This window comes from Parasteatoda tepidariorum, chromosome 1 (assembly GCF_043381705.1).
Source record: "Parasteatoda tepidariorum isolate YZ-2023 chromosome 1, CAS_Ptep_4.0, whole genome shotgun sequence".
NCBI classification, from domain to species: domain Eukaryota; kingdom Metazoa; phylum Arthropoda; class Arachnida; order Araneae; family Theridiidae; genus Parasteatoda; species Parasteatoda tepidariorum.
The window spans coordinates 64,291,330-64,318,686 of NC_092204.1; the positions used below are offsets into that span (position 1 = coordinate 64,291,330).

Sequence of the window (27,357 nt, forward strand, 5' to 3'; positions counted from 1 at the left end):
CAATTTTGCATTATTCTCTAATCAAATTTTCTTGACATTCTAAGTATTTTTAGAAACAATACTTTAAATTATGATTGGAATAAAATAAATTTATTCAAGAGTATTTTCAAAACATTTAACACATTCAATACTTAAATCATACCATATTCGAATTTAAAGATTCCAGAGCATTGTCTGTGTTGTATTCAATAACGTTAGCAATGTCTTCAGACAGATCCCACTCTGCAATGCATTCTACATTATCCTAGTCTGTTGTGTCCCCCAAAAAAATTCACCTCCATCCAAAGAATTCGAAATTCCACTTTTCAAAACTGCATATGCTATCACATTTTGTAATGAGTTAAGTATCATTTAACACAGGACATCTATAAGAACAGTGTGGATATTTCCTGTTTTTAATGTGAAATATTTTTAATGTGGTATAATTTAGTAGACTTCTACACCAGGATAAATGATATTTTTTAAAATTCTTATCTAGGAATTCTAAAATTTGTTGTACCATATATCTTCAAAACAATGAACTAAATGTAAAATATATTTGAATCTCCCCTCCCAAATGAAGTGACTTTGGCACATATGTTGTAATCCCTTCTTAATGTGGACTAAAACTATTCAGAATAAGACAATTACAATTTATATATCCGCAACTTGAAGTTTTGTTGATCTCCATGTAATTATATCCCTGGTTGTAAACCATCAAAATATAGGCAATGCAAAATGTATATGTCCCATCGGACACACAAGTTTTACGCACTTCTAATTCTATTTGTAAATTCTAATTACAAGTTAGGGGATACGCCTTTTAGTTATAAGTGGAGTTGCAATAGAATTAAAAAATGTCAGAACTTAATTCCAAGCCGTAGTAACAATCAGATTAATGAAAATTTACTATTTATGTGTATAACAATTTACCATGAATATGAGCTTTTATTTGTAACCAATGACTAAAAACTTATTGCAACTAATCATTACTTAAAAAATATATTGTAGCTCATAATATTGGAGAAAAACAAATGCTGTATATAAATTTATATCACAAAGACTCAAGACCAAATGTTTTAAAAATTGTATATCACAGAAACTTAACGCTTGAAATGCTCTTATTTTTAATTTAAAAAAAGCAACACAATGAACCGAGAAAATCTTCATGAATTTTTTTTTTATAAAATATATTTAAGTAACGAGATAAATAATATAAGACAAAATATTGACTCAAAAGATTATCATTCAATTAGAAAATAAGTTGCTAGTTAAAAAAGACTTTATACCTATATTCACCACCAAATAAAAAGAACTTTTCAGTATGTTCTAAAATGCATAAATTGTGATTAAAAAGTGAGCTAAAGGAAGTAACATACCTGAACTACCAAAAAAAGGAAGTTACTAAGCTTAGTCCAATTACTGCCAATGCATAAAAAAAAAAATTATGTTTTTTTCTCCTATAGAATGTCTGACATTTTTAGCCTAAGTGTAAAAATATGAGAATTATGACACACTTAGATTATTCATTGTACAGAATTGTGAAACATTAACTATCATGACGACTCCCCAGCCCACAATAGTTTGTTATAGAAAAGCTTTGCTTTCTTATAAAGTCAGAAGATTTTTAATTAAATAAAATCATTGTAAAGTTTTATTTACATTTTATTTATGAGCTATTAATCCATATGTAAAGACACAAATTGGAGAGAGAAAAAAAATATAGACTTAACCCTACTTAAATTAAAAAATCTACATCGTTGGTTATGTCATTAAATGAAATTTTCTAAACACAACATGTAAAACTTATAGGATCTTTTTTTTTATTGTAAGATATTGATGTTTCATAAATAAAAGAACTGCAAAAATTGAGTAACATTTTATTGTGAAAAAGATATGAAAGCAATGAGTTAAATAAAGAATAATAAACAAAACAATAGTTCAGCAGATTTTAACAACCATGACACTCTCTTAATAAATCAAACAAAGAATTTGTGTACAGAAACTCTGAGCCACATAAATCTTCATGTTCCATTAAACTACCTGAAGTAATATGTTCAGGTAAAGATGGTATAACAATGTCAGCATCATCTAAGAAATGGGGAGAAATTCATATTAAATTATGTTAGCATAGTAAGTTTACTGATTTACATGCAGTTTGAAAAATTCGTTAAAAGTTAATTTCTTATTTTTAATAAGTGAAGGCATAAAATTAAAAAAGAAAAATCATGTGTAATGATGATTGAAACTTATTCCAATGCAGTCATTGATCCTCTAAAATCATTGATTTCAGTACCATTTTTTTCAATATTAGACATAAATTCATACAACTAATTATTAGTTATGGAGTATCAAATCAATTTTTTAATTAAAAAGGTATCTTAGATAACAGAGACTGAAGAGAGTACTATTAAGGGTATCAACTAGTAATTAACAATGGGAAATCTGCATTGAAGTAATATTTACAAATGTTAATTGATCTGTTTTTCTTTAAAATAAATATTTTCCGACTTTTTTTTTTGTTTGTTATTTATTAGTTAAGAGGTTGAAATAGTGTTTTATATTTATTGAAAAAAATTAATACTAAAGGCCTTATTTGCAACGTGTTAAAAGTTATGTTGATGCTGTGTGTTTGCAAAGGTTCAAACTACAAAATATATTTCAATAATTTGTTTTCACTTGTTCTCCAATATCCTACATTTACTTACAAGACAAGCTAAAATATGCAGTTACCGTATATTCTGGCGCATAACGCGCACCCGTAATTTCGAATACTTTTTCTAACTTTAAGATATATATCGTATAACGAGCACAGCACGAACATTTGGATTGTACATGTGCAATATCTGGTCCTTCAAAATCGTAAAGAAAAAGTTTTTTCCCCTATCTTTCGCAAAAATAAAAGAAATGAATTTGGCATGTATGTGAGGGTAGAGTTGTCCCACCTTACAGATAATACAAAAAAATTGTTGAAAGAATGTAACACCGATATGGCAGTTATTCCCAGCGGATTGACACCATTAGTTCAGCCATTGGAAGTCTGCTTAAACAAACCATTTAAAGCCAATTAAAAAAAAAACAGTGGAACACTTGGATGATGGAGGGCAAGAAAACCTTTACGAAAGGAGGACATATGCGTCATGCAAGTTTGGAAACAGTGTGCGAATGGCTATTAAAAGCATGGGGATGAAATTAGGCCTGAGATGGTTAGAAAATCATTCAAAAAATGCAGCATTTCAAATAATCTGGACGGATCAGAAGATGACTGTTTATTTATGGATGAGGGTAACACACATGAAGACAAAACAGATTGTGATGACGTGCCTGAAGAAATAACGGAAGACAAATATAACGAACTATATATGTAATAACGAAAATCAATAAAGTATATAGGTAAAGGTATGTTATTTCTTTAAAATAAAAGTATTTTTCTATTTTAGTAAATGANGGCAGGGAGATATCAGGTAAAAAAATAATAATTGAGATAGAATATGTATATACTGAAACAACTAATGTTACAGGCTAATTAGTTTCACCTTAATTACATAATATTTTGATTATAAATTTAATAAAAACATGAAGACTTAATTTTTTTAATTTATTCAAATTTATTTAAACTGCATACTTCAGGAAGAAGTTCTGATAGGGTTTAATTTCTAAAACCAAATATAATCATTGATTTGATTATCAAATATGATAATTTATTATTATTTTAATTATCAAATTTAAGTTGTTTTCAAGATAAATTTAAATTAAAATTTAACTTTCTTTTTCCCACATAGATTAAATATGTATTATTTTGATACAACAACAAACTTATATTTAAAAAATTAAATTACTTTATCTTTAAATTTATTTTGACAAAATTTTTTTAACAAAAAAAAAAAACATTTACAAAAAAAAACTTTTTTTTTTTAATTACTAACCTCAATTTTATATGTTCCATAAGACACTCAAATTATACAATTCATTGGACAAAAATTAAAATATTTGTTTAACAACAACTTAACAAAAACAGAACTTGAATTTATATCATTATCTGTATTTTATTAATACATATTTTACTGTTATTTAATGCTTAAAATGAAAAAGAAATCAAAAAATAAATTTTAATAAATATGACATCCAGTAGACCTGAGAATTTAAATTGTCAGTCAGAGGCCAGCAGATTAACAACTTAGTAGCCACATTTTCCTCAAACCTATTGTGTCGGTGAACCAATATCGATAAGTCCTTTTCATTTAATAACCAATTTTTGCAAATTTTTTTTTTGTTTGGATTAAATTTTTTAAAAAATTATATTAAAAATAATCTACAGCTGTAAAAAGTTAATTAACAATAAAAATAAGATAAATATATGACAATATTTAGTTAAGCATAATGAAGAACTTTATGTAAAAATATTTGGGTAGGAAAAATAAAATTTTGAAATGTGTGAATTGTTGTGAATTTCTTCCATATGAATCTCTCCACCACAAATTGATAAATTCTGAAGGATCAAAATTTTGAATGGAGACATCGAACATTTTAATGTTTTCCAGAGTCTCTTTCTAAATTGACGAACTTTTATCATAAAACAATTTTTAAAAACAGCGATGCAAAAAAATTACTGATTGTTTATTAAATTTAAGTTGCTATATTCCTTTTTTTGGATTCACCATGTAACCTCCAGAAATTTCACTGACAAAACCTTATTTTCTCCTTCAAATTTTGGAGTATTTAATTATACATAAATTTTTTACATTACAAAAAATATAAAATTATATTTATAATTAAGTTAAAGATATTTTATGCAAAGCATACCATGAGAACACTGTCGCTTAAAGGAATGGCCAAAGTCACACATATCTCTTGTTCTTTTTCTATTTATACGAGGTCTAACAGCAAGCGACCCCAGAAGACAATTATTTCGATTACCATTTATTTCACATATTTCTCTTTGACGAATGAATGATGCAATTTCGGGATGGCCATTAACATCAGCAAGCATGCTAGCTGTTTGACCATTGTAGTTTTGTGAACTGAAAAAGATAAGTTGAATCAATTTTATAATAAATCATGTAACAATGGAAAAATAGTTAAGATTATGAGTGTTAAGCAGTTTCAAACAAAAATGAAATTGATCAAGCTGAACTTCAGTTAGTTGCGTTACTGTGAATATATAAAATGAACTTTATGAACCAAGAATTAATTATCTTATTTCATACTTAACCTTAAAATGTCTTCTGTATACATTGAGAGTAACATGGATAAATATTTATTTTTTAAACCCAAAATTAAGGACAGTTCTTGAACCTACAGTTAGTTGAAGATAGAAAAATTTATTTTTAAACTCTCTGATAATTTTTCTCAGAAACACAAAAAATTACAATAAAGCTTGAATAAAAATAATATTAAGAAACTAATACAAAATGTTCATTATCTGAAAAATGATAATTTCAGTATAGCAAAATTTTTTTTATAACTAATTCCTTAGTGTTAGGTTAATAGATAGAAATACAGTATAGAACCCGTTATACGGAAATCAGAAAACCGGAATGAAATTCGGTACATTTTCCCGCCATTTAAAAAAAAAAAATTTTTTTTCCTCATAAGATTTTAGAATTTTTCTTTCTTTTTTGAACGNATGTCCTGCATTACTTCTCTAATGAAAAATAGCCTGGCAAAGTTCAAAAAGGCTCTTAGGTTAAATTTTTATTAAAATTTAATCTAAATATTAATGGAAAAACTTTTGCCTTCCTATTTCATGATTAGTAAACAGGCTTTTCCTTTTTAAATAATATATATATATATAACATCTGTGATTAAATGATGTAGCTTCTTTTAGGTGCCTTTATCTATATTTATGTATAATAGCTTAAAAATTATAGATCGGTAAAATGTTTCTCATAAATTAAGATATACCTAATTTTATCAAAATATTCCTATTGACAGCTTTTGATGAAATCAATATTTTAAAATATTAAATAAATTATCTTTTAATATAAACTTTTATAAGTTTTTCTATATATTTACTATATGGAAATTTATATGCATAGGCATACTTCACTGATAAAAAGAATGTAAGGACATGAACCTTAAAAAAATTTAGTTTTCCGCAAGAATAATGCCATGGCAAATGCGATATTTCTAAGACATATTAGGTTCAAAGAAATTTTTTTAATATATTATTAGAAGAGTGTTTATATATATGTGTACCAGGAGTAATTGTGACATAAAGTAAAAAACTCTGAAAATTTAATATGAAAAAACTCAAAATCAATTTATAAACCACGCATGTTTAATATAATTTTTTGAACAAAGATTTATAATTAAAATATCAACCAATGAAGAACATCACTCCTTCATAATAACTAATTTAAGAAAAAACAGTTTTTACTAGTACAGTAGGGAACCGATTATCCGGAACGATCGGGACCATCGCTATTCCGGATAACTGATTCTTCCGGTTTTCTGAATCGCTACAAAAAGCCGTTTTTTTATTGTTAAACCCAATTTTAAAAAAAATATTTGGAAATAATCTTGAAAAAACGAAGTAATACACTAATGATTATTTCCAAAATGATGGTAAGGTAAACATCTTTAAAAAAGAAAGAAAAATCCTAAAATCTTATGAGAAAAAAAAAATTTAAAAATGGCGGAAAAATTTATCGAATTTCATTCCGGTTTTTCGGTTTTCCGGTTTACTGATTTCCGGATAACGGGTTCTGCACTGTATTAAAAATCGAGTGAGTATGAATAGAGATTTTGGATACTTAAATCACATCAATATGAATCGCACTGGCTAACTATTAAATCAGGTAAATATGAAAATCAATCTTTGATATTATATTTTAATAATTAGATTTCAATATTAGATTTTAATAAATCTAATTTCATAATTAAATTTTTTTTGAGTATATGAAGCGGGATAGTAACAGACTACAAATAGCCGAAATGGCAAAAATCCACCAAACTAAAATAATCAAATTGTGAAGATTTACATCTATGTAAACGTCGCTGATTTAGTAAAATTTTGTATGATGCTAGATTTTAAATTGCTAGATTTTAATTTTAAATTTTTGTATGCTAGATTTTAAATTTTCAAAATTTAAAATCTAGCTTGTGAAACTCTGTTTAATTATAAGCTTTTGTTTCGCGAAGAAAAATCACATGCTCTGCTCTTAGTTTTTAGACCCGGAAGGATGATACTAAAAACCTGGAATTCCAGGGTACACCAGGAATACAGTTACCCATATATATGCATAAATATATGGTAGCAGCTAAGCAGAGACATTTAATATTAAGTTGTATGAATTACTTTGTTATTCTACTAATTTTGGGTTTTCCTATTCTTTCATTACAAGATAATTTATTTAGCAAACTATACATAATTAACTTCTTTTCTATCTTTATTTCGTTATTTCCTGATATCTTCACTTAACTCAGCAAAAAGGTGTAATGATACTGATGATTAAGGATATATATTTTGAAACACACTTTTTAAATTTCTGATGTAAGCAACTTACTAAATTGTGGAAAATATCATTGATCAGAACTTATATTTTTAGAGATTTATAAAATATTGATTATTTATTAAATTATCCGATCAACTGGAGCAGTTAATACATCTTAAATAACAATTTTACATTAGTGAAAATTAACTAAAAATACAAGAAAAGAAAAACTGCACCTCCTCTTTCATACACTAAAAGAAATGACAATAACATTTAAGTTTTAACTCTTTGAAATATTTGAGTTCATTTTAGTTATCACATCGATTTTGAAGACATTAATGAAGTAGAGATTGAAATACCTTATGTTAGATGAAGTCGAGAGAAGAATTCCAACACATTCTGCACTTCCTACCCTGGAAGCTTTATGTAATGCAGTCTCACCCAAGTTATCCTGAAAAAATCACTAGTTATAATAAATGCACATAAAATGTAAGTCATACAAGATTTCCAAAAAGGCAAATACTTATTCTAAAATATGCAAGTAGAAACCAAGAAAATTAAATTTCTATTGAATCCTTTAAAAAAAAAATCTATATTAACACAATGTCTTTTCTGGATTTCTTTTATAACATTCTGATATTTTGAAAAAAAATTTACTTCTGTTAAAGAAAAATAACTTAGAAGAGAAATTATTTTAAAAAATGAAATTATAGTACCTAAAGTTAATCATTAAACAGTTAAAATTGAATTATAATAATGAAAATTAATTTAATCCTATTAAGAATGAAAACACATAGTTACACCTGAATTTTAAATTTGTATTTTACAGTAATTTCAAACAGTTTTAGTCATAAGTTACAGTTTATCATAAAAATTAAATTATTAATAAACTGGATTTAACAGTCATAAATCTGGTAGGTTAGTACTAATTGTTTTTTTCTTTCTTTTATGATGTCATATTATGTCATTTAAAAATAAGATAATTTTTATAAATTGATGATTTTCAGTATTAAATTACTAGTCTACAATTGCTATTTACTTGAACTGAAACTTGTAGATGGAAATGACAGTTCAATATGTGAAAACTAAATAAATCAAAGCTACAGTTTTGAGCATAATGAAGGAAATAGAATTATAGTTTTCATGATTTTAATTTGTTATTTCAAAGCTACCTATTAATAACAGAAAACACAACAAATTAAAATATTAAAGGATTAACTACGATTTTCTCAAACTAAAAGTCGAAAGAAAAGAAATCCAGAAAATATGAATATTACATAGTTTTGAAGTATAACGAATAAATGTTAGTTTTTTCCTCACAGAATAGTAAATTAATCACCAATAGAACATCGGGTAAATAATTAAATCACTATAATCATATAGAATATATTCCAAATGTATTGAATTTTTTAAGTTAGGGGAGGGAAGAGTACAAATTAAAATTGCCTTTTAGCTCAGATACACATTCTACTCATTGAATTAATTTGCCCTTTATCTTTAATTTTAATTAAATATAAAGCATTTGAGTTGAAAGAAAAATTTCTCTCTATATTTTTTCATTCTACTTATTTAGAAATATTAGAGACATTTTTAGAACAGGACAAAATCAAAAAAATTACATATATTTATTTTTTTTAAAAAAAAAGATTGATGAGAATACAGAAAGACAAGCAGAATATCCTCTACCACTTCAATGGTTTTTGAAATCATAAATTTAAAATCAGCAAAGTATAAAACTGAAATATTGCACAGTGATTTTTTAAAAACTTAATATTTGTAAAGACCTTACATGAAGCACATTATTCAAAACTAGCTAGTCTGTAGATAATATAAAAATATGTATTATGAAATACTCTGTTTATTAAAGATAATAAATAACTCACTTTTAATTTTTAGCAGACTGAGTTTGCTTTGAACCTAAGCCCTCACCAGTGGATTAAAAGATAAAATTAAAAAGAATGCTTAGGTTGCAAATAAAAGTAATGCTTACATTTGTAATTGCCTTTTATTTTTTTTACATTAAAAATGTTTTTGCTTTTGCTTTGGATTTTAAATTTTAAGATTAAATTGTTTCTTTCTCCAAATTTTAAACTTTTGGGAAATGATAAGGTATGTTTTTAGCATATTTTTATTTTTTTAAGCTATTGGTGATATTAAAAAATATCCTTTTAGTAATGGAAGAAAAAATTTTAATAACGAATTTTTAAAGCAAATCATTCTTGTTCTTGGTTTCTACTTAAGTTCAATGCATAACAAATAATAAAATGCCAACATAAAAGTGTATAAGTTCCAGCGAAACCTGTCATCTCTATGAGTTAAAATTGATGATGTTTAAATGTTGCATATTTGCTACCAATAAGCAGAAAACTTTAAAATTAATTGCAAACCAAACAGAAATAAATTATCAAAACTAACCTCAGACTAAATTTACAGTAACAGCTAAGTACTAATTTTTAATTGCTAACAATAGATAAAAAAAGCTTATTGCTAAAAGTAGTCTAAAATTTTGTTAATTTTTAGTGTCATCACTGTTGATCATCAAAGTCTCAACACACAAAAAAAAAAAAAAAAANAAAAAAAAAAAAAAAAAAAAAAAAAAAAAAAAAAAAAAAAAAAAACTCAATAATTCAATAGATAACCAAAACTTCTCCATCTATTCTATATCAGCTATAATTTAAATTGATAATATGGAGAAAAAAAATTCGGAAATTTTATTTCTATGACATGAATTCAAGAATCTGGTTCACAGTAAAATGGATTTGAGTGAAATGCAAAAGCATTAAATAAATAAACATTTGTATAACTGGTTTTTATAAGTAATCTTGAAAAAAACCAAGAAATATGCAAAAGCTAAATTAAAATTATATCAATTCAGTCATAAAGCAATTATTAATTTCGGAAATCTTATAATACTTAAAAACAGGGACAGATGAAAACTGGATCTAAATAAATTCTTAAAAGTAATTTTAAGCAAAATAAAGAAAAGAAAAGCACAGAACTAATATAATATGCTAACTTGCCAATAAAAAGAATTGTTATTAAGAAGCATAACACAGCTAAAAGTAAAAAAAAAACTTTTAAAAACTATCATAATTAGCAGGTAAAAATAATCTACTGAGTATTAACGATAAAATAATTTTTCAAAAAATTTTTAAACTTTTTTTTCTACGGTGCTAAGACAAAATTACTTTGTATTTCATCACAAAAATTCTTATATTTACGTTTAATCTTTTACTAATTTTTTAAATTTTATAAGCTATATTTCTACTTCATAATATTGCCCCCTCATTTTAAAAAGTAGGCTGCTTTTTCAACAATTTTAATTAATCATATTTTCACGTACATCATAATTACAAATTAAGACTTATTACATGATAAAATATAATAAGTAATATTAAATAAAACTAATAAGATAACAAATTTCGCTGAAACAAAGTGACATAAAATACAATAGGTAGAAATAAACACATAGTACACAAGTGAGTTCCCGACCCATGAATTTAATTTTCCTTCGATGACAAAAAAAACCTTCAGTTAAAGTGAAAACTATGAATTCTCTTATAATTCATTCATCCAAATTCAGAATTGTTTCAGCAATTATAAAGAATTAAAGAAACTCAATATTAAAGAAATATACTCGATATTAAAGAAACTTTGAACAGAAAATTAAGATACTTAAAAACAGTGTTGTCAAGTAAGATAAGATTTTTGTTCCAAAAAATCAAATTCAAAAATTTTAAATTGGCAAATGGATCTAACAGATCAATTCAACTCACAGAAAAAATAAATAATTTTATGCCAAAAAACACTAACAAAACAAAGCAGACATTCAAACATATGTAATTTTTTACATAATGTTTTAATTGATACACATTTTGTAAAATTCTTATTAAAAAAACAAATTGCATCTTGAAAGGATTGACACAATGAGCCTTAGATTATTGAAATTCATATTCTATATATAAAGAATCCAACCTTGAGAAATGCTTGAAAATTGATATAAAATAGATTTTTCAATAAGTACATTAAGGTCAAAATTTCAAGAAACACTACATTTCACTGAATAATTTAAGACTTCAAAACTTAAAACAGTTACTACATGCAAATATGTTCAGAAATGTAAGTCAAATCCAACGAGAGAAAAGTTTGCTTTCAATTCAACAAATGAAAAAACTGTATCAATTGCTTGAATGCTAGTAAAATTAAACTACATTTCAAAATTAAAAATTAAACTATTTGATCAAAACTTGGACTGAGCCAATTTTATGATCAGCAAATCAATTTTGATTTCTGCATGAAAGGTCTCAGAAATAAAATGAGTTGTAAAATTGCATAAATTTTTAGCCAAACAGATGAGAAAATCCAAAGGATTCACGAAAAATCAAATCAATATGATATTCCATGTGCAATAATAATGAAAATAATGTTGATTTTAAATAGTTAAGAAAAAACTGCAAAACTATCTTTAAAAAAATAATGTAAAAAAGGTACAAGGTTTATTTTGAACGAAGTAAAATGTATAACAAAGTTGATTTTGAATGAATAATTAAAACAAAGCAAAACTGATTTTGGAGAAAAAAAGCAAAAATGGAACGAAGTTGATTTTGAATGAAGAATTAAAATGAAACAAAGTTGAGTTTGAATGAAGAATTTAAGAGAAAAAATGCTTTTTGGTAAATATTTTCCTAACACTGCAAGGGGATGATTTAAAACCCAACATTATTACTTCAAAAATAATTAATTTCTATGTTGCAACTGTAATCCATGGTCCCTTACCGGGAAGCCAAGGAGATTCAAACAAAACAATCTTTAACACCCTAGGCACCATGCCTGCTATATGCAAATGAAGATCTTTATTTTTATTTTTTCATCCATCACCAGAATTTGAACGCCAGGCTGGAAATTCTAACTGCAAGCTATTTTTAGCTGAAAAATTTAGGATAGGTCATTATTTAATAACAGAAGGTTAACATGCTCACGAAAATTTCAAAATTAAAGTTTCATAAACTAAATAGGAGAACCTACAAAGTGGAAAATGAATAAGAAACAAAACAAAACTTAGTGGTAACTTTCATTAAAGCGTAATATCCTGATAGATGAATTCAAATTTGTTTTACTTACATTATTGCTAAGATTTTGACAACAATTCTTGTTAAAATTTCCTTCCTTTAAAAACAATAGTTTGCTAAAAGTTTCAAACATTCAACTACTTAACAGTTGGCATAATTTCCAGAGTAATTCAGCTTTCATATTTCATACACGAATACTGTTTTTCTATTTGTTTATTTCATCTTACACTTTACGCATTTTCAACTACATCTATCTTATCAATACATATATTAATATTCCAATTGTTTCTACTCTATTTTATCATCACTTTCTTAACCATCCAATTTTCTTTTTCACTTCATCTTATTGATACATTTCCATTTTTATGTAATATTTTCTTCTCTATCTTATCAATACATTTCTTAATATAAAAACAAAATAAAATTCCTAATATTTCCAGCTTGCATTTTTTTCAGTATTTTGTTATTATGGTAGTTAATTGCAAGCATACAAATTAAAAGCCAAGCAGTTGAGCAAATGCTGACACTTTTTAGGCCATTTAATATTACTTCATAGCCTTTCGACAGACTGCAAAAAATATTTCATATTATTTACTTGTATTAAGGATTAATCAAGTATTCTGCAGTGAAGAAAATGAACTATATATATATATATATGAATGCAACTTATTTATAACTTTCACTTTAAGTTATGATATGAGATGACAAGCTTATGTTTGGACATGTCTTTCTTCGAATGATATTCTATTAGAAATAAAAATTATTTCATTGAGACCTACAAGACTTGGAATACAATTTATGTAACTATTCTTATTTTAGGTTTCAGTGGTGGAAAAATTCTTTTTTTTCTTTCAGTGGTGGTAAAATTCTTTTTTTCCTTCTTTTTTTTTCTTTTCAGCTTCACAAATTCTTGCTCTTCATAATTTATTGACTTCATTGTTTACTTGTCTTCTCTATAATATAAACAATTTTTATGGCTTACGTGTATCAATTTTTTTTATCTAACTTCTTTACATCATTTCCAAACTTTAAAATGTCTTCCTACTTCAGTTTTTACCTCACGAAATAGTTTTTACTCATAAATAAACTAATTACTGGTTATCCTCCACCAGGTACAAAAAAAGAGCACTTTTTTCAAGTGTACTTTTCTAATATAAAAATACTTTCTTTTGATAACTGCAGTTCACTAGGAGTTTATAATATGACGCCATTTTAATAATAATAAATATGAATAAGTTTTTATTACTGTTAATCCATAATATAAGGATGGAAGTAACAAATTGTAATTTTTTTTTAATAACAACTTACATCTTTGCTTAATACAAAGTTTAAAACCAATCCTTTTTAAAATCTAACAATGTTTTTTTATTCAAAAAAACTTCTTAAACAACTTTTCTGAATAGTTTACGTCATGGATTTTTAAAAAAATTTATAATCTTCACTTGATTTGAACTGCAGGTTAATTTATCATTGAAACTCCTAACCTTTTATTATTTCTAGATCAAATCGATTTTTCTTTTTCATCCAGTTAACGAAACTGACTTTTATTTTCAAGTTATTTTTAAAGAAAACATGTCACTTTTTTAAAAAAAAAATTACAAAAAGTATAATAACTGTATTAAGTGTTGATTTCTGCAAAATGCTGGTTATTATCTTTCATTCACAAAACATGTTCATAAAACTTAAGGATATATCCTTTTATGCTTCAGCGTGTTCTCAAATTTTTATTGTAAATTCTTATGTATTGAAAACTCTGAAAAAACAATTTTCTTTGTTCATCTCATAAAACTTCGACAGGAAACAAAATATTTAAGAAAATATATTTCTTACCAAATTAAAAAAGCAATTGGTTGCCAGATTTTGAATGCATTAAGAAGTAGCTTAATTTAGGGAAAGTTTTAAAATAGTATATTTAACCATTTTAAGTAATTTTTAAGACTTTTTGCTACTTTATAGAAGATTTTGGGAGCTTGTTGTAAATAAATCTTTAAAAATGGATGTGGTTGATAAATCTAGTAATCGATTTACTGCTTATAAACTCACACAGATATAATTTATTTAAAAATTGAAATAGTAAAATAAAATGTAACAAAAGCAGGATAGGAATTGTACCTCTCAAGGTCAAATTTTTTTTTTTAGTATCCTTTGTATTGATTTGTTCAATAAACCAAAACTTTTACATACTTTTGAAGAAAGACCCCCATAAGAATAAAATATTCAAGAATCTCAATGTTAAATAGTAGAAGTTGAATTCGATGTTAAACATCCTATAAAAATCTAATAAATTATCACATTCAAGCAAAACAAATAAATATACATAAATTATAACTTCTTTGCCAATATACAAATTAAATTCTTTGTAATTGTTTAAAGTGATGTTGAAACAAAATTCAATACTCTGATACAAATTTTTTAATACCAATGCTTACTTGCAAAATTAAATTTTATAGAGATAATTTAAATTATGTAGAATTTTTAAATTCAGATAAAAATAAAGTCATGCATTCTTTAAATTCTAATCAAAAATGAAACATTTTAAAAATAAAAATAAATTTTTTCCTGATCCAAATAGCAGAATCATAATCCTGATATAAATTAACTTAATAATCCTGATATAAATTAACTTAAAACGTAAAAACGTTAAAAAAAAAAAATTATTTCATGAATTATTCATAAAATAGTTTAAAAATTCCTTTTCAAATAAATAGCGAAATTATAAGAAAACAATTTAATTCACTCAATCTGTATAAGCAGCAAAGAAGTTATTTAAAGGTGCAAGAATTTGCAAAGGTGCAAGGTAAAATATACATATTTCAAACAGCACACTATCAATAAATTCTTGACAATAATATAATTGCAAAATATTTCTTTAGATAAAACTTTTTAATTTAAATTAGAGCATATTTTCTTAATTATTTGTATAAATATTAAATTTTATATTAACTTCCTATTTCATTTAAGTTTTAAAAGAATAATGTTAGAGTGATCTTGCAATTTTTGGTTCTACTTTTCTGAGCATTTACTGCAAATAACTAATGAAGTCCTTCGTAACAACATCTTTACTGACTCCAACGAGTGTAACACCTGAAACATATTCTTGCATCACTGAATTTAAAGTGAGTCCACAAATGACAACTGCATGAAATTGCATGTTTTTGCTGGCATAAAAATTAATATACAGTAGTAGATTCCTAACAATCTCAACTTTTGGCATCAATATTAAAAAGACCCAAGCATGGATTAAATGCACTGAGTGACAGAAATACAATTTATTCAATAGATAGGTGATAAAAAGTAGAAAACCGCAAAGAAAGATAAAGCGACTTGTATGATACTTTAGTTGTTTATCTAGATAATAATTACTCAAGCATCAAGAGAGTTTTCTATTTCTTGATTAAAAACTAATTTAAACAAGATATTTAAAAGAAATCAATAATTTTCAATCCATTGTAATACAATTAGCTACAAATGAGCTCAATGGCTAAGAGAATATAAAACAAGTAGCAGATAATAAAAATGTTCTTAAGTCAAAATACTTTAAGAGAACTATTATAACATTTGACTTTCATTTTATTTAAGATGAGACACATATACAGTTACAGATAGCAGTATTAAATAAAGTTTCACCCTAAGTCCCGGGCAGAATAATAGAGAGAAACCGTAATTGGTACTTACTAGAAAAACATAAATAATAATTTAACATTAAAGTAATTCTTAATCCAAATAAAAGTTGATAATTTATTTAAATAATTTAAAATAAATAAATTAAACAACTAAAAAGACTTTTAGATTTAAAAGAAAGAGATACAATTTCATTAATAAAAAATTATTTTATCAAAAATAATGATGTAAAAAAAATAATAATATGTCGAAACATTTATTTTAATAATTTGAATAGTTTTGAAAATATATAAATAAGTGTCAATAAAGAAATTATTGATAGTGAACAGTATGAAACAAATTTTAAAATGTGAATAAAATGTTAACAATAAAATAATCACAATAAACTTAAATTACTTTTATATATGAACTGATTGCAGCAAAATGAATATGAAATTTAATTATTTTCATGCATTAAACAAGACTTAAATAGTTACTTAATCTACTGCATAATTTGATTTCTTGAGGACAGAGGCGTAATGAATAAAATATATAATAAAACTTAAAAAAACTAACTAAAATTTTCAGATATTGAAATATTTATTTAGAATATGAAAGATTTAAAAACAAATTTTCTATAACCCATGTTGAAATCCTATCTGGGTTTACAACTTTCAAAGTTCAACTCCGTAGCCTTGTTCTTTTGAATACAACACAGAAGACAAGGGAACTCCTGAATCAAGCATTGAGAGAAACTAGCCATCGTGGAGGACATTTTGATTGAACTAACTCGCATTTGCGCACACAGAGAGGAAAACCACAAAAGTCTCCTATGGCCAGACAGCAAGGGAACCCTAGCCATGATCCGTCTACCACAAAGGATATTTTATGTCAGCATTGTGAGAGCAGTCAACACTGCACGCAGCGAGCTAAGTGTAAAATTCATATCAACCAGTCATTGATGGGATTCAAACCTACGTCACCTCATTTAATGCAAAAGCTCTATCCGCAGCTCAGTTTTTAAAATTTGTTACATTTTGACTAATGTTGCTGTTGAAATCAACCTAGCAAAAGTCTTGCTGATAAAAAGTAAAAGACCAAATAGCCAATTTCAAAGGGAAAAAAATCCCAACATATCTCTAAGTTTCATCATCATAGTTGGACAGACAGCCCAATGTGGGCCAATGCCTCCCTATCTCTAAGTTTAATTTAACGTAAATTAAAGGCAATCTTTATAATTCTCAATTATGTAGTAACTAACTGGTTGTTGAATGCAGAAGATTACCTTGCTAGTTGCAGTTGTAATTGCAGCTAGATATAAGTTTTTAAATAATTATAAAAATTTCCTGTATGTATATCAAGCAATAAAAAATGAATACAATAAGCTTATTCTTTTAGATTTATTTAATAAACTTATTCTTTTAGATTATTTTTAATGTTCTCTAGATGAACGTTATGATTTTTTTTAGGTAGTCTTGAATTTCAGGCATTTAAATTTGTTCAACATACTTATATATACAATTTGTTTAATTAAGAAGCGCAGTATAAACACTATAAAATATATGCCTTTAACAAATGAGAAAAAAATAAAAAACCTCAAGAAATCAAATTATATTTTCTTCATGCAAAGCAGTAAAGAAAAGATTTTAAATTAAAATAAAGAAATAACTACTATTACTAAATTAATTTAAAAAATTATGGGGAGGAAACATGTAAAATGTACATATTTCACTAATAGCTTCCATTGAAAAGTAAAATTGATGAATAAATTACTTGAAAATTTCAGAACCAATATCAAATTTCAAGTTCTAGACTAAGAAATTAAATTTTGCATAATTACAATTAGTGAAATATGTCATATTTACAACAATGTAATTTGTAACAGCATTCTTTCTGCTCTAGCAATTCAATAAAAAATATTGAATTGCAAAAAAAAAAAAATACTTAAAAAGACAAGAGAAAATCTTTCAAAATCAAAAATAATATTTATTTATTTCCTATTTACTTATGTTTAAAATGTGCTAACTCCTCAATTCGGAAAGAAAAGTGTAAAATAACACTCTTAAGAATTTTTTTTTTTGAAGTAAATTACACATGATTGTACGAGTATTACATGTGAAGCTATGGTTAAATTTTATTTGGTTAAATCAGCAAAATTGTTTTTAAAATACAGCATGAAGGCTTAAGCCACAAAATTTGCTTTTGGTGTAATTTAGAATTTGAAAACAGAAAATCACTGAATAAGCAAAAATTCTTGCATCAAAATACTTCAGTTTTTTCTGCAAATGGCTTTTAACAATACTAAGAGATGAAATTTGGAAAAAATATAACAGTGAAAAATATCATATTAGCTAATAATGCCTAAAGATAAAAAGCTACAACCTAATAAAATAAATAGCAAATTACATCAATCCAATTATATATTTCTCGCCGGTTTTCAAGGGGGGAGGGAAACAGCAGAATGAATGCAGTTATTAAATATAGGGTGTTGTGTAAATTTCACCTCAAATATATATTTTTAGAATCTTCCCAAAAATGGAGCAACAAAAACATAAATAACACTGATATACAGTAGGGAACCGATTATCCGGAACGATCGGGACCATCGCTATTCCGGATAACTGATTTTTCCGGTTTTCTGAATCGCTACAAAAAGCCGTTTTTTTTTCTTTTTTTTTGTTAAACCCAACTAAAAAAAAATTTGGGGGGGAAATAATCTTAAAAAGAAAAAACGATGGGGTAATGCACTAATGATTATTTCCAAAATGATGGTAAGGTAAACATCTTTCAAAAAAGAAAGAAAAATCCTAAAATCTCATGAGGAAAAAAAAAAATTTTTTTTTTTTAATGGTGGGAAAATTTATCGAATTTCGTTCCGGTTTTTTGGTTTTCTGATTTCCGGTTAATGGGTTCTGTACTGTATTAATATGTACATATTGAGGTTGACAAAATTAATTTATAGGAGAGGAAAACATATCATTAAAATTATTCCAAGGTACATTTAAAAATATCATGACTAGTTCGATTCTCATATAAAACTGAAAGTATTTACAATAGGTATGCTTCATCGCTTTTCATCAAACTAGTTTTCACCTTTTTAATATTGTTTTTCTCCGACTCTGATTATCATTCTTAGGATTTTAATATCGTGATCTTACCCATGAAAACTAAAATGCTGCCTATAATATTTACTTTATTTTTGGCAAGAATTCTAAAATATACATTAAGGAGAGTGATTAGAGAACACCCTATATAAACTATTTATGATGCAAATTGCTTATCAAATTAAAAGACATACTTTGACTGCAGAATTGAGACCAGCCTGCAACAGCCATAAAACACAGTGTGGATGTCCACCTTCAGCTGCACAATGCAGAGGTGTCTGGAATGTTGTTGATGATTGCATATTAATAACATTGGGTTCATATGACACAACTTGCCTTAAGCAGTCCAACTAAAAAATATATATTATCCATTACTAATTTTGCATTGTTCAAAAACTGGATAATCACAAACTAAATAACAAAATATTTATGCTATTTACTTTAAAAAAAAATCTCTGACATTTTTTCTCTTTAGTTTTATTTTATTTCATAAGAATTTTGTTAATTTTTTGAAGTTTTAAACTTTAAGATAATAATCATTATTTAATAAGTGTTTTTTTTTTCTTCTCTACATTTAGAAAATGCAGCTGATAGAGTAATCTTATCTATATATCCCCTACTTTCATAAGCATAGCACACACAAACAATCTAGAAGGGATGAAAATAAAAATTAATGTGTCCATCAGGAAAAAGAAAAAAATTTTTTAAAACAAATGTAAAAAACATAAGGACTTCGAAAGCACAATTAGTTAGTTATTAAAACCCTTTATTGTACAAATATAATTCCACTTGTTTTGAAAGTCATGGTAAGTATATCAATAAATAAAATATTAGTTATTGCACACTAATAGATGATTAACAAAAAAGAAAACAAAAAGGAAATTAATTGCCTCCTTTCTATTTTAGTCTAAGACTGTTTTTTGCTGGCTCATAGTTTTTAAAACAATTTTTAAAATACTTTTTATTAAAATAAAATTAAAAATATCACCTGCATTTTCTATTATTTTCTAGCTCCAGTTTTAATTTTTAAAACATTTAAAGTGCCATTTTTTTGCCTTCTTTCTATTTTTGTCCAAGAGACATCTTTTTTTTTTATTTTTCTGGCCATCCTTTTAGTTTTTAAAACATCGTAAGGCATCAAAAAATTATTTAGAATAAAGAATCAAAGTAAGGCATTTTGAAACATCAAAGAATTTTTTTTAAAAGAAAATGTATCATTCGTGTGCTATTTTTAAAACATATCTTTTTTTTTTCTGGCTCTCATCTTAGTTTTTAAAACATTTAAAACGGAATTTTTTTTTTTAAAAAAAAATCTGCAAAATCAATACAAAAAAAAAGAAGAAAAAAAAGAATGTCTTTTTTTTATATTTATTTTGAGGACTTTTTTCTGGCTTTCGTTTTAGTTCTCTAAACATCGCTTAAAATGCGTGTTCTTTTTTGTAAGTGACATCCATTTTTTCTAGCTATCATTATAGTTTTTTTTAGGCATCATTCAAAGAGCAAATGTTTTTTTTATTACTATTTCGTGTAGAATTTCGCAATTTCTAAACATCTTACTTATTTTTGGAATTATAACTTTCATTTTACAATCATTAGACATTTTCTGAAAATTCTATTAGCTGATTCATTATATATTACAAAAATTAAGAGCATCTTTTTTCTTAATTTTTACAGTTACAGATTTTTTTCAATAATAATTAGATTCATCAATTAATAACTTAACTATACAAAATATCATCAATTAATCATTATCTTTTGAATCTTTGTTTAAAAACTTTTTTTAAACTTTTATTTGTTTCTTATTAAATACTTTATTTTATTTTGAGCATTGACATACTATTCAGTTTTCAGCAATGAGGATTGGAAAATATACGTTATTAACTAAAACCCTTTCAAAACCATCTTTGTGAATGTCTCTTTCAGAACAAACTATCTAAACGATTACACAAATCTCCCATTTATATTCTTCTGTAGTCCCAGCTGAAATCACAATGATTGCTTTAAACTTGTTCTCGTGTATTTTGGTTCCTTGGATTAGTATCTATCTTTTTTTAATATTTTTTTTCTAGCATTAGAAATTGTTTTTACTTAATTATTTTATTTATAAGGTAAGGTTTAATTTTAGCAACTTAAAACTGATGGCTTCCAAATTCTTTTTTTCCGCGATGGAAAATGACGATTCATAACTTTTTTTTGCATTCCCTCAACGATTTTTGATGTAATGGTAAACGAAATCGCTGTGCAATGGAAAATAAAAGGTAACAACACAATGTTGAACTCAGAAAAAACTGCTGGTATCATTATCGTCATCAAAAAGCTGATCACAGAAAGTAGCAAGACGAGAATGGAGATGTAGAGGGCGAACGTTGCACCCACACTTTCTACACGGGTCAGCTTCACCAGTCGTCTTCACTAGAGCAGAAAGCACAAAGAAACAATATTTCACATTTTTTCTTTCTTTTTTTTTAACCCACGTAATGATGTTTTCATTTAACCGAAAATAACTAGAAACTAGATTAACGACTACTTCCGTATTTTCAGGAGAAGTCACAAAAACTGAAGTTTTTGCTCCATTGTAAAATAATGAAGAGGCGTGTTCGTGTTTGCTAACAAAACGCTTTTGCCCTAAAATAAATATTGGCTAGACTTTTTTGATAAACAAAAAGCTTAATAAAAATCTATAAAAAATAATACGGGTATGTTAACAAAATTATCTTAAAATACTCAACTCTTTGTTCTATGCTAGAAATAAGTGTTTTTGTATTACAAAAGAGTATTAATAATAGGACATAATATTTTGATGACAAAGCGAACAAAATCAAATAGTACTTTGATCAATAGAACAACAAGAGTTTCGTCGAAATCCATAACTAATCGGATGAACTGATTTATTATTAAACAATTTAAATAAAAAGTTAAAAACCACGATGCATAAGGAAATTTTAAAGATATGTATGTTAGCAAAAACAGCACTTCATCAGGGGACACTGTCTGCTAACACACTGGAGTCTTTCTGTAGATTTATTATTATTATTAGGGGTGTAATGAATAGTGATTCAGCCCAATACTGGATACTCAGTCAAAAAAAAAAAAAAATAGGCCGGATAGCATTTTTTAAAAATTTATTAATAAATATTTTAATGGGTTCTGTACTGTATTAATATGTACATATTGAGGTTGACAAAATTAATTTATAGGAGAGGAAAACATATCNAAAAAAAAAAAAAAAAAAATAGGCCGGATAGCATTTTTTAAAAATTCATTAATAAATATTATGTTTTATACATTAATAAGCTTCACCATTATTGAAAAATAATCAAAACTTAGCTGTATTGTTGGTATGCAGTAAATGCAAAAATATTAACAGAAATGTTTACGATAATTAAAAATTTTAAAGATAATTTAAATTAAAAATACTAACAATAATTAAATTAAAGTCGGAAAAAAAGAGAAATAGAAAAAAACATATCCTTAAAACAAAACCTTATCGCTAAAAATAGTATTTCGCTGGAAAAATGATATACGAAGCTTTAAAAGAGATAATGTTTTACAGAAACGCTTTTAAAAATGTATCGCTATCATATAAACGCCCATAATTTTTTTTTTTTAAAAAAGGAGAAAAAGATCATATACAAGAGTAAAACAGAAAAAATAAAAATCGGTCTTAATTCTTGAAAGAAAATTTTAAAGCTAAGCATTTCAGTTTTCCTATATCGTATTTTCAAGAAAAAGTAAAGATTAAAGTCTATTAGAATTGCTCTAATTACAGCGTTATTAATAAAAACTCCTATAAAAGGATTATCTTTTTTTGAAAAATAAAAGCTAGATAAAACCAAAACGAAAATAGTTTTTAATTTTTAAATGAAACTAAAAATCTCAATTTTACTTTTTCACACGGCCGTATTTTTAGAAAAAAGTTCATCCTTGGTAATCAGCAGAGCAGAAAAAATACCCCTCTTTTTTAATGTTTCAAAATTATTTGGACGCTCTTGAAGGGGTAGGAGAGGGCTCCTGAAATTGTGAGTTTGTGACAAGGGAGAATAGAGAAACAAGAAATATGAGAACGCACATTCTGAATTTTTATTATCCAATTAAATGTTTATCTAAACTACATTTAACAATAAAAAATCGGGAATGTGAATTTTTCACTTTTCCAATATAGTACAAGGTTCCGCGGTGTGTTTCGATTACGACACACCATGGTACCCTCTTCAATCGAAGTTATTCAAGCAGAACCTATTCCTCATTACAGAGTCACGTTACTTCAGATTTTTTGTGAAAAATTGAAAACAAACAAATTCATACGAAACCTTTTTTTTTAAAAAAAAAAGAAAAAGAGTAGGTATTTTTGTAAAAAAGGGTGTTCCGATTTCGTGAAAAATCTAATAAATTTCTGCATTTAAAATTACTGCAGATGTTAATGAACTGCAGATGTTAAAATTACTGTCGAATTATTTTCTAATTTTTCTAGCCTGATTTTTTTAAGTATGCTGCAATATATTTTGTGATGAGGAGAAAAAAACAGTCATTCAAGCAATTGTAAGTTGAAAATTATGAAATAAAGACATTATAGACTATGTTTTTCAAAAGAAATTAGTCCAGAGGGTCATTTTTATAAAAACAATAATACGTGAAAGAGTTCGTTTTTGCTGTAAAAATTTGGGAAGATTCAAAGGAACAAAAAACAAAGTTGTAATAGTAAAGAAACTCCAGATTATAACTTATCTTATAATATACTGTTGTTAGAGTTAATATAAATGTAACGCGTGTTGATAAGGAAAATTTAAATCACGTTTAGAAAATTTCCTATGAAAACATAAAACTGTGTCTTTTTGTTATTTAAAAAAATATCTAAAAACAATTTAATAAGTTATTGTTGTAATAAATTTATTATTTTCAATCATAGGTTCCCAGCCTTTTCTGAATCACTGCCAATCTGCCAGTCAAAAAATTTTCAATGCCCCCTTAAAAAAATGAAGAAGAAAAAAAGAATGTAAACAAACCACCAAAGTATTTTTAATTAGAAACTCTTTTTATTATACTAATTTGGATAAAAACAGATCAAATGCAAAAATTTTAATTGTGTATGCATAAAAATAAGACACTTAGCAACTTAAACGAAATGTTTAATTAAATATTTTTTTCATGAACAATAATGGAAATTTAGTAAAGTCGTTTATGATTTTTATTGCCATTTTAAAATCAATTAAGTGGGTAATTTAATTATAGTATTTTGTGAATTAAAAACTTTTTTTACAAAAAAGATAAGCACTTTAAATAACAGGACTGCTTTAATAATAAACATTATACTCTGAGTTAAAAAAGCAAATAATTCTTTGACACTAAATTAAAAAAATTGATGAATTTATAATATGTATTCTATTTTAACTTCATCTACAGTTTGCAAACAGTGCTCTAGAAGTTCTTAACACCCCTAGATATCCATAACTTCCCTATTATAAGTCTTCTCTGCTCACCTGAAGAACACAGCACCCATCTTGGTTCTAGAACAGGGTCTCTTAAATTTTGTTACAACACCTGTTTGTTTGACCCCATATTTACCAAAATTTTGTTGAATCTCATAAGCAAAACCAATAAACGTGTAAGTAAAACTTTCAATTTTTTCACAGGAACTGTAAAATACTATTGCAGTTTTAAGTCTTTAATTTTAAGACATAGAAGAATGTGTAAATTTAAAATAAGTAAAAAACTTAAAAATGTAATATACTAAAAATGTGTTGAAATGTGTTAGTTTTTTTTTTTTTTTTTTTTTTTTTTTTTTTTTTTTTTTTTGTTGTCTGTTTTGTCAAATTAAAGAAATACCAAAATTGCTAAAAATTTTAGTGTTCCTTGCTGTAAGTCCCCTGATCCTAATTGGGATCTGTACCTACAGTTTAAGAAACTCTGATCTAGCTAATATGTAAACTTAACATAAACTTAAAGGTTTGATTCACCAATAAATACATTTTTCTTATAGAAAAACATGAAATCTCTTCAGTTTCCAATTTTAAATTACCTATCAAATTTTAAAATTTTCTTAACCATGCCTATTTCTTTTGTGATACAAAAACAATCAGATTAGAATTAAAAAAAAGCTGTAAGGTAGTTGTAATAGAATCATAATAATAAAAACATATATTTATTAAAAATGCATTTTTTTTTGTATGCATACATCTTGAATAATTTATTTTAAGCAATACTTATACTAAATCATTTTATTGGAGAAAAAAAAAAGCGTAATTTTAAATTACATCAAATTGCTAAAATTTCTTTAAAAAAATTGCAAATTGCCTGGCAAAGTAATTTCTTAATAGCATAGAATAGAGAAAAAAGTTAAGCATCAAACATAATCATCATATTTTACTATTTAGAAATTTTTTGACTTAATTTTGAAATGTTACTTCTTCATGAATGAAGTTAATATTATTTTCATCATGTCACATTCTAACTATCTTTTCCTTTATTGAATTTAAAACATAAAATACGTAAAGTAAAGTATCATTACAGATCAGCACTAGTAACACTAATTAGTTCATTTTTGGAATAGCATAATTTATAAATATATTTTGATAGATATGATATAAAAATATTGTTTATAAATGAAATATTCATTAAGTCCTAATTATAAAGGCTGACGTCAATTTAGAAATACTCATTCTTTAATAAGTTAAGGTATAACATCAATATAAAACTTAGAAGTAGGCAAGAATTTACATTAGTTTCAAATATCTCAAAGATATCTTTATAGATCAGAGAAAATATACCTATTAAAAAATAAAACATTTTACCAATAAGTAAGAAAATAAGATTGTGGAAATTTTAAAAATTTACTCCTATAAGAAATTTAGACCATATGTAACAAAACTTTCTGAGATAAGACATATATACTATGTGCTACATAGCCTGAACAATTATTCATTATAGAAAATTATAGCAATTTTTGTTATTTATAAATACATTGATTCTGATTTTAAAAAAAATGCAAGATTTATCATTCTAACTGAACACATATAAAAGACATTTGATAAATACATACAGTTTTACAAAACTCAAGTTTTAAAACATCAAAAATATTTGTTTCTGATAAGGCTAAAACGTTTAAGATGGAGAAGTTTTTTCCCACAAATATTAAAATTACGAAAGCAAGTTAAAATTTGCAAAATATAATGTCTGTTTAACATGCACTGGTTTAATTCAACAACCAACGTTAAATAGTTAAAGATAAAAAATATATACTTGAATTAGAATATTAAATTCAGCAGGAGAAAAAACGTGCTTGAATAATATCTTTAAGTTTCTAATTTTATAAATGTGCTTTTTTAAGGCTCCGTGTAGGAAATATTGAACATATTTACATATAAATACAAAACACAAAAGACTCACATGACCAGAATAAGCCGCCCAATGAACAGCAGACCAATTCTTTAATGGATCTTCAACAACTAAAAGATATTTATTGGAATTAAGCAAATTAGTAATACTTGGTACATCACCATCTTTGCATGCTTTGTGCAAAGGATACATATTAAACTCCATTATTTTTCTGGTAAGGAAAAATCTTTCCTTATATATTAAAATAAAAAAAAGAAAATTTAACTTTTAAAACAAAAAATAATATAAAGCTTTTGATTAAGAAGTTTACTAATATGTAAACTTTAATTCAAATTTGAAGAAAACTCTATTACAGTTGCTCTAGCAAAGAGATTTTGCCGCGAAATAACGCAAGCGCAAGCAAACGTATTTGAAAATATACAACAATGCGGCGGCTTGGCACGACTTGCAACATCCGGGTCCTTACAAGTTGCCAAATCTGTAGAATTATTTCGCCAAATAATAAACAAGATTTCGCGGTTTTTCTGAAAATATCTTTGAACTGATTTATATTAACGTGTTCTTCTACTTCTGTTGCTCAGTCAAAAAACTAAAAATAGAGTAGAGATTTAAAAAGAGGAAAAAGTTCGTCGAAAATAATTATTCCTTTCGATACGAAAATTAAGAATAGTATAAATAAATAAATTTAAAAAAAACGGAACAAATTTTGAATTTCAGTTACAAGCGTAAAATTAATTTTTAAATCGTTAAAATTATAGAAAACATTTTAAAGAAAATAATCGAAAAAATATGTCAAAATCTAAATACATACCGTAAAATGCTTCAAATAAATTTNAA

General features: G+C 25.6%; 1 protein-coding gene across 1 annotated transcript; it reads right to left on the reverse strand.

Moving 5' to 3' along the window:
- Positions 1-1,843: 1,843 nt before the first annotated feature.
- On the reverse strand, positions 1,844-26,947 carry LOC107436108 (ankyrin repeat domain-containing protein 10). The gene is made up of 5 exons (XM_016047684.3): positions 26,572-26,947; positions 19,383-19,538; positions 7,775-7,866; positions 4,783-5,000; positions 1,844-2,070 (listed from the first exon to the last, which is right to left on the reverse strand). The coding sequence occupies exons 1-5, from the start codon at positions 26,722-26,724 to the stop codon at positions 1,931-1,933; spliced, it is 759 nt and encodes a 252-aa protein (XP_015903170.1). The 5' UTR covers positions 26,725-26,947; the 3' UTR covers positions 1,844-1,930.
- Positions 26,948-27,357: the final 410 nt, after the last annotated feature.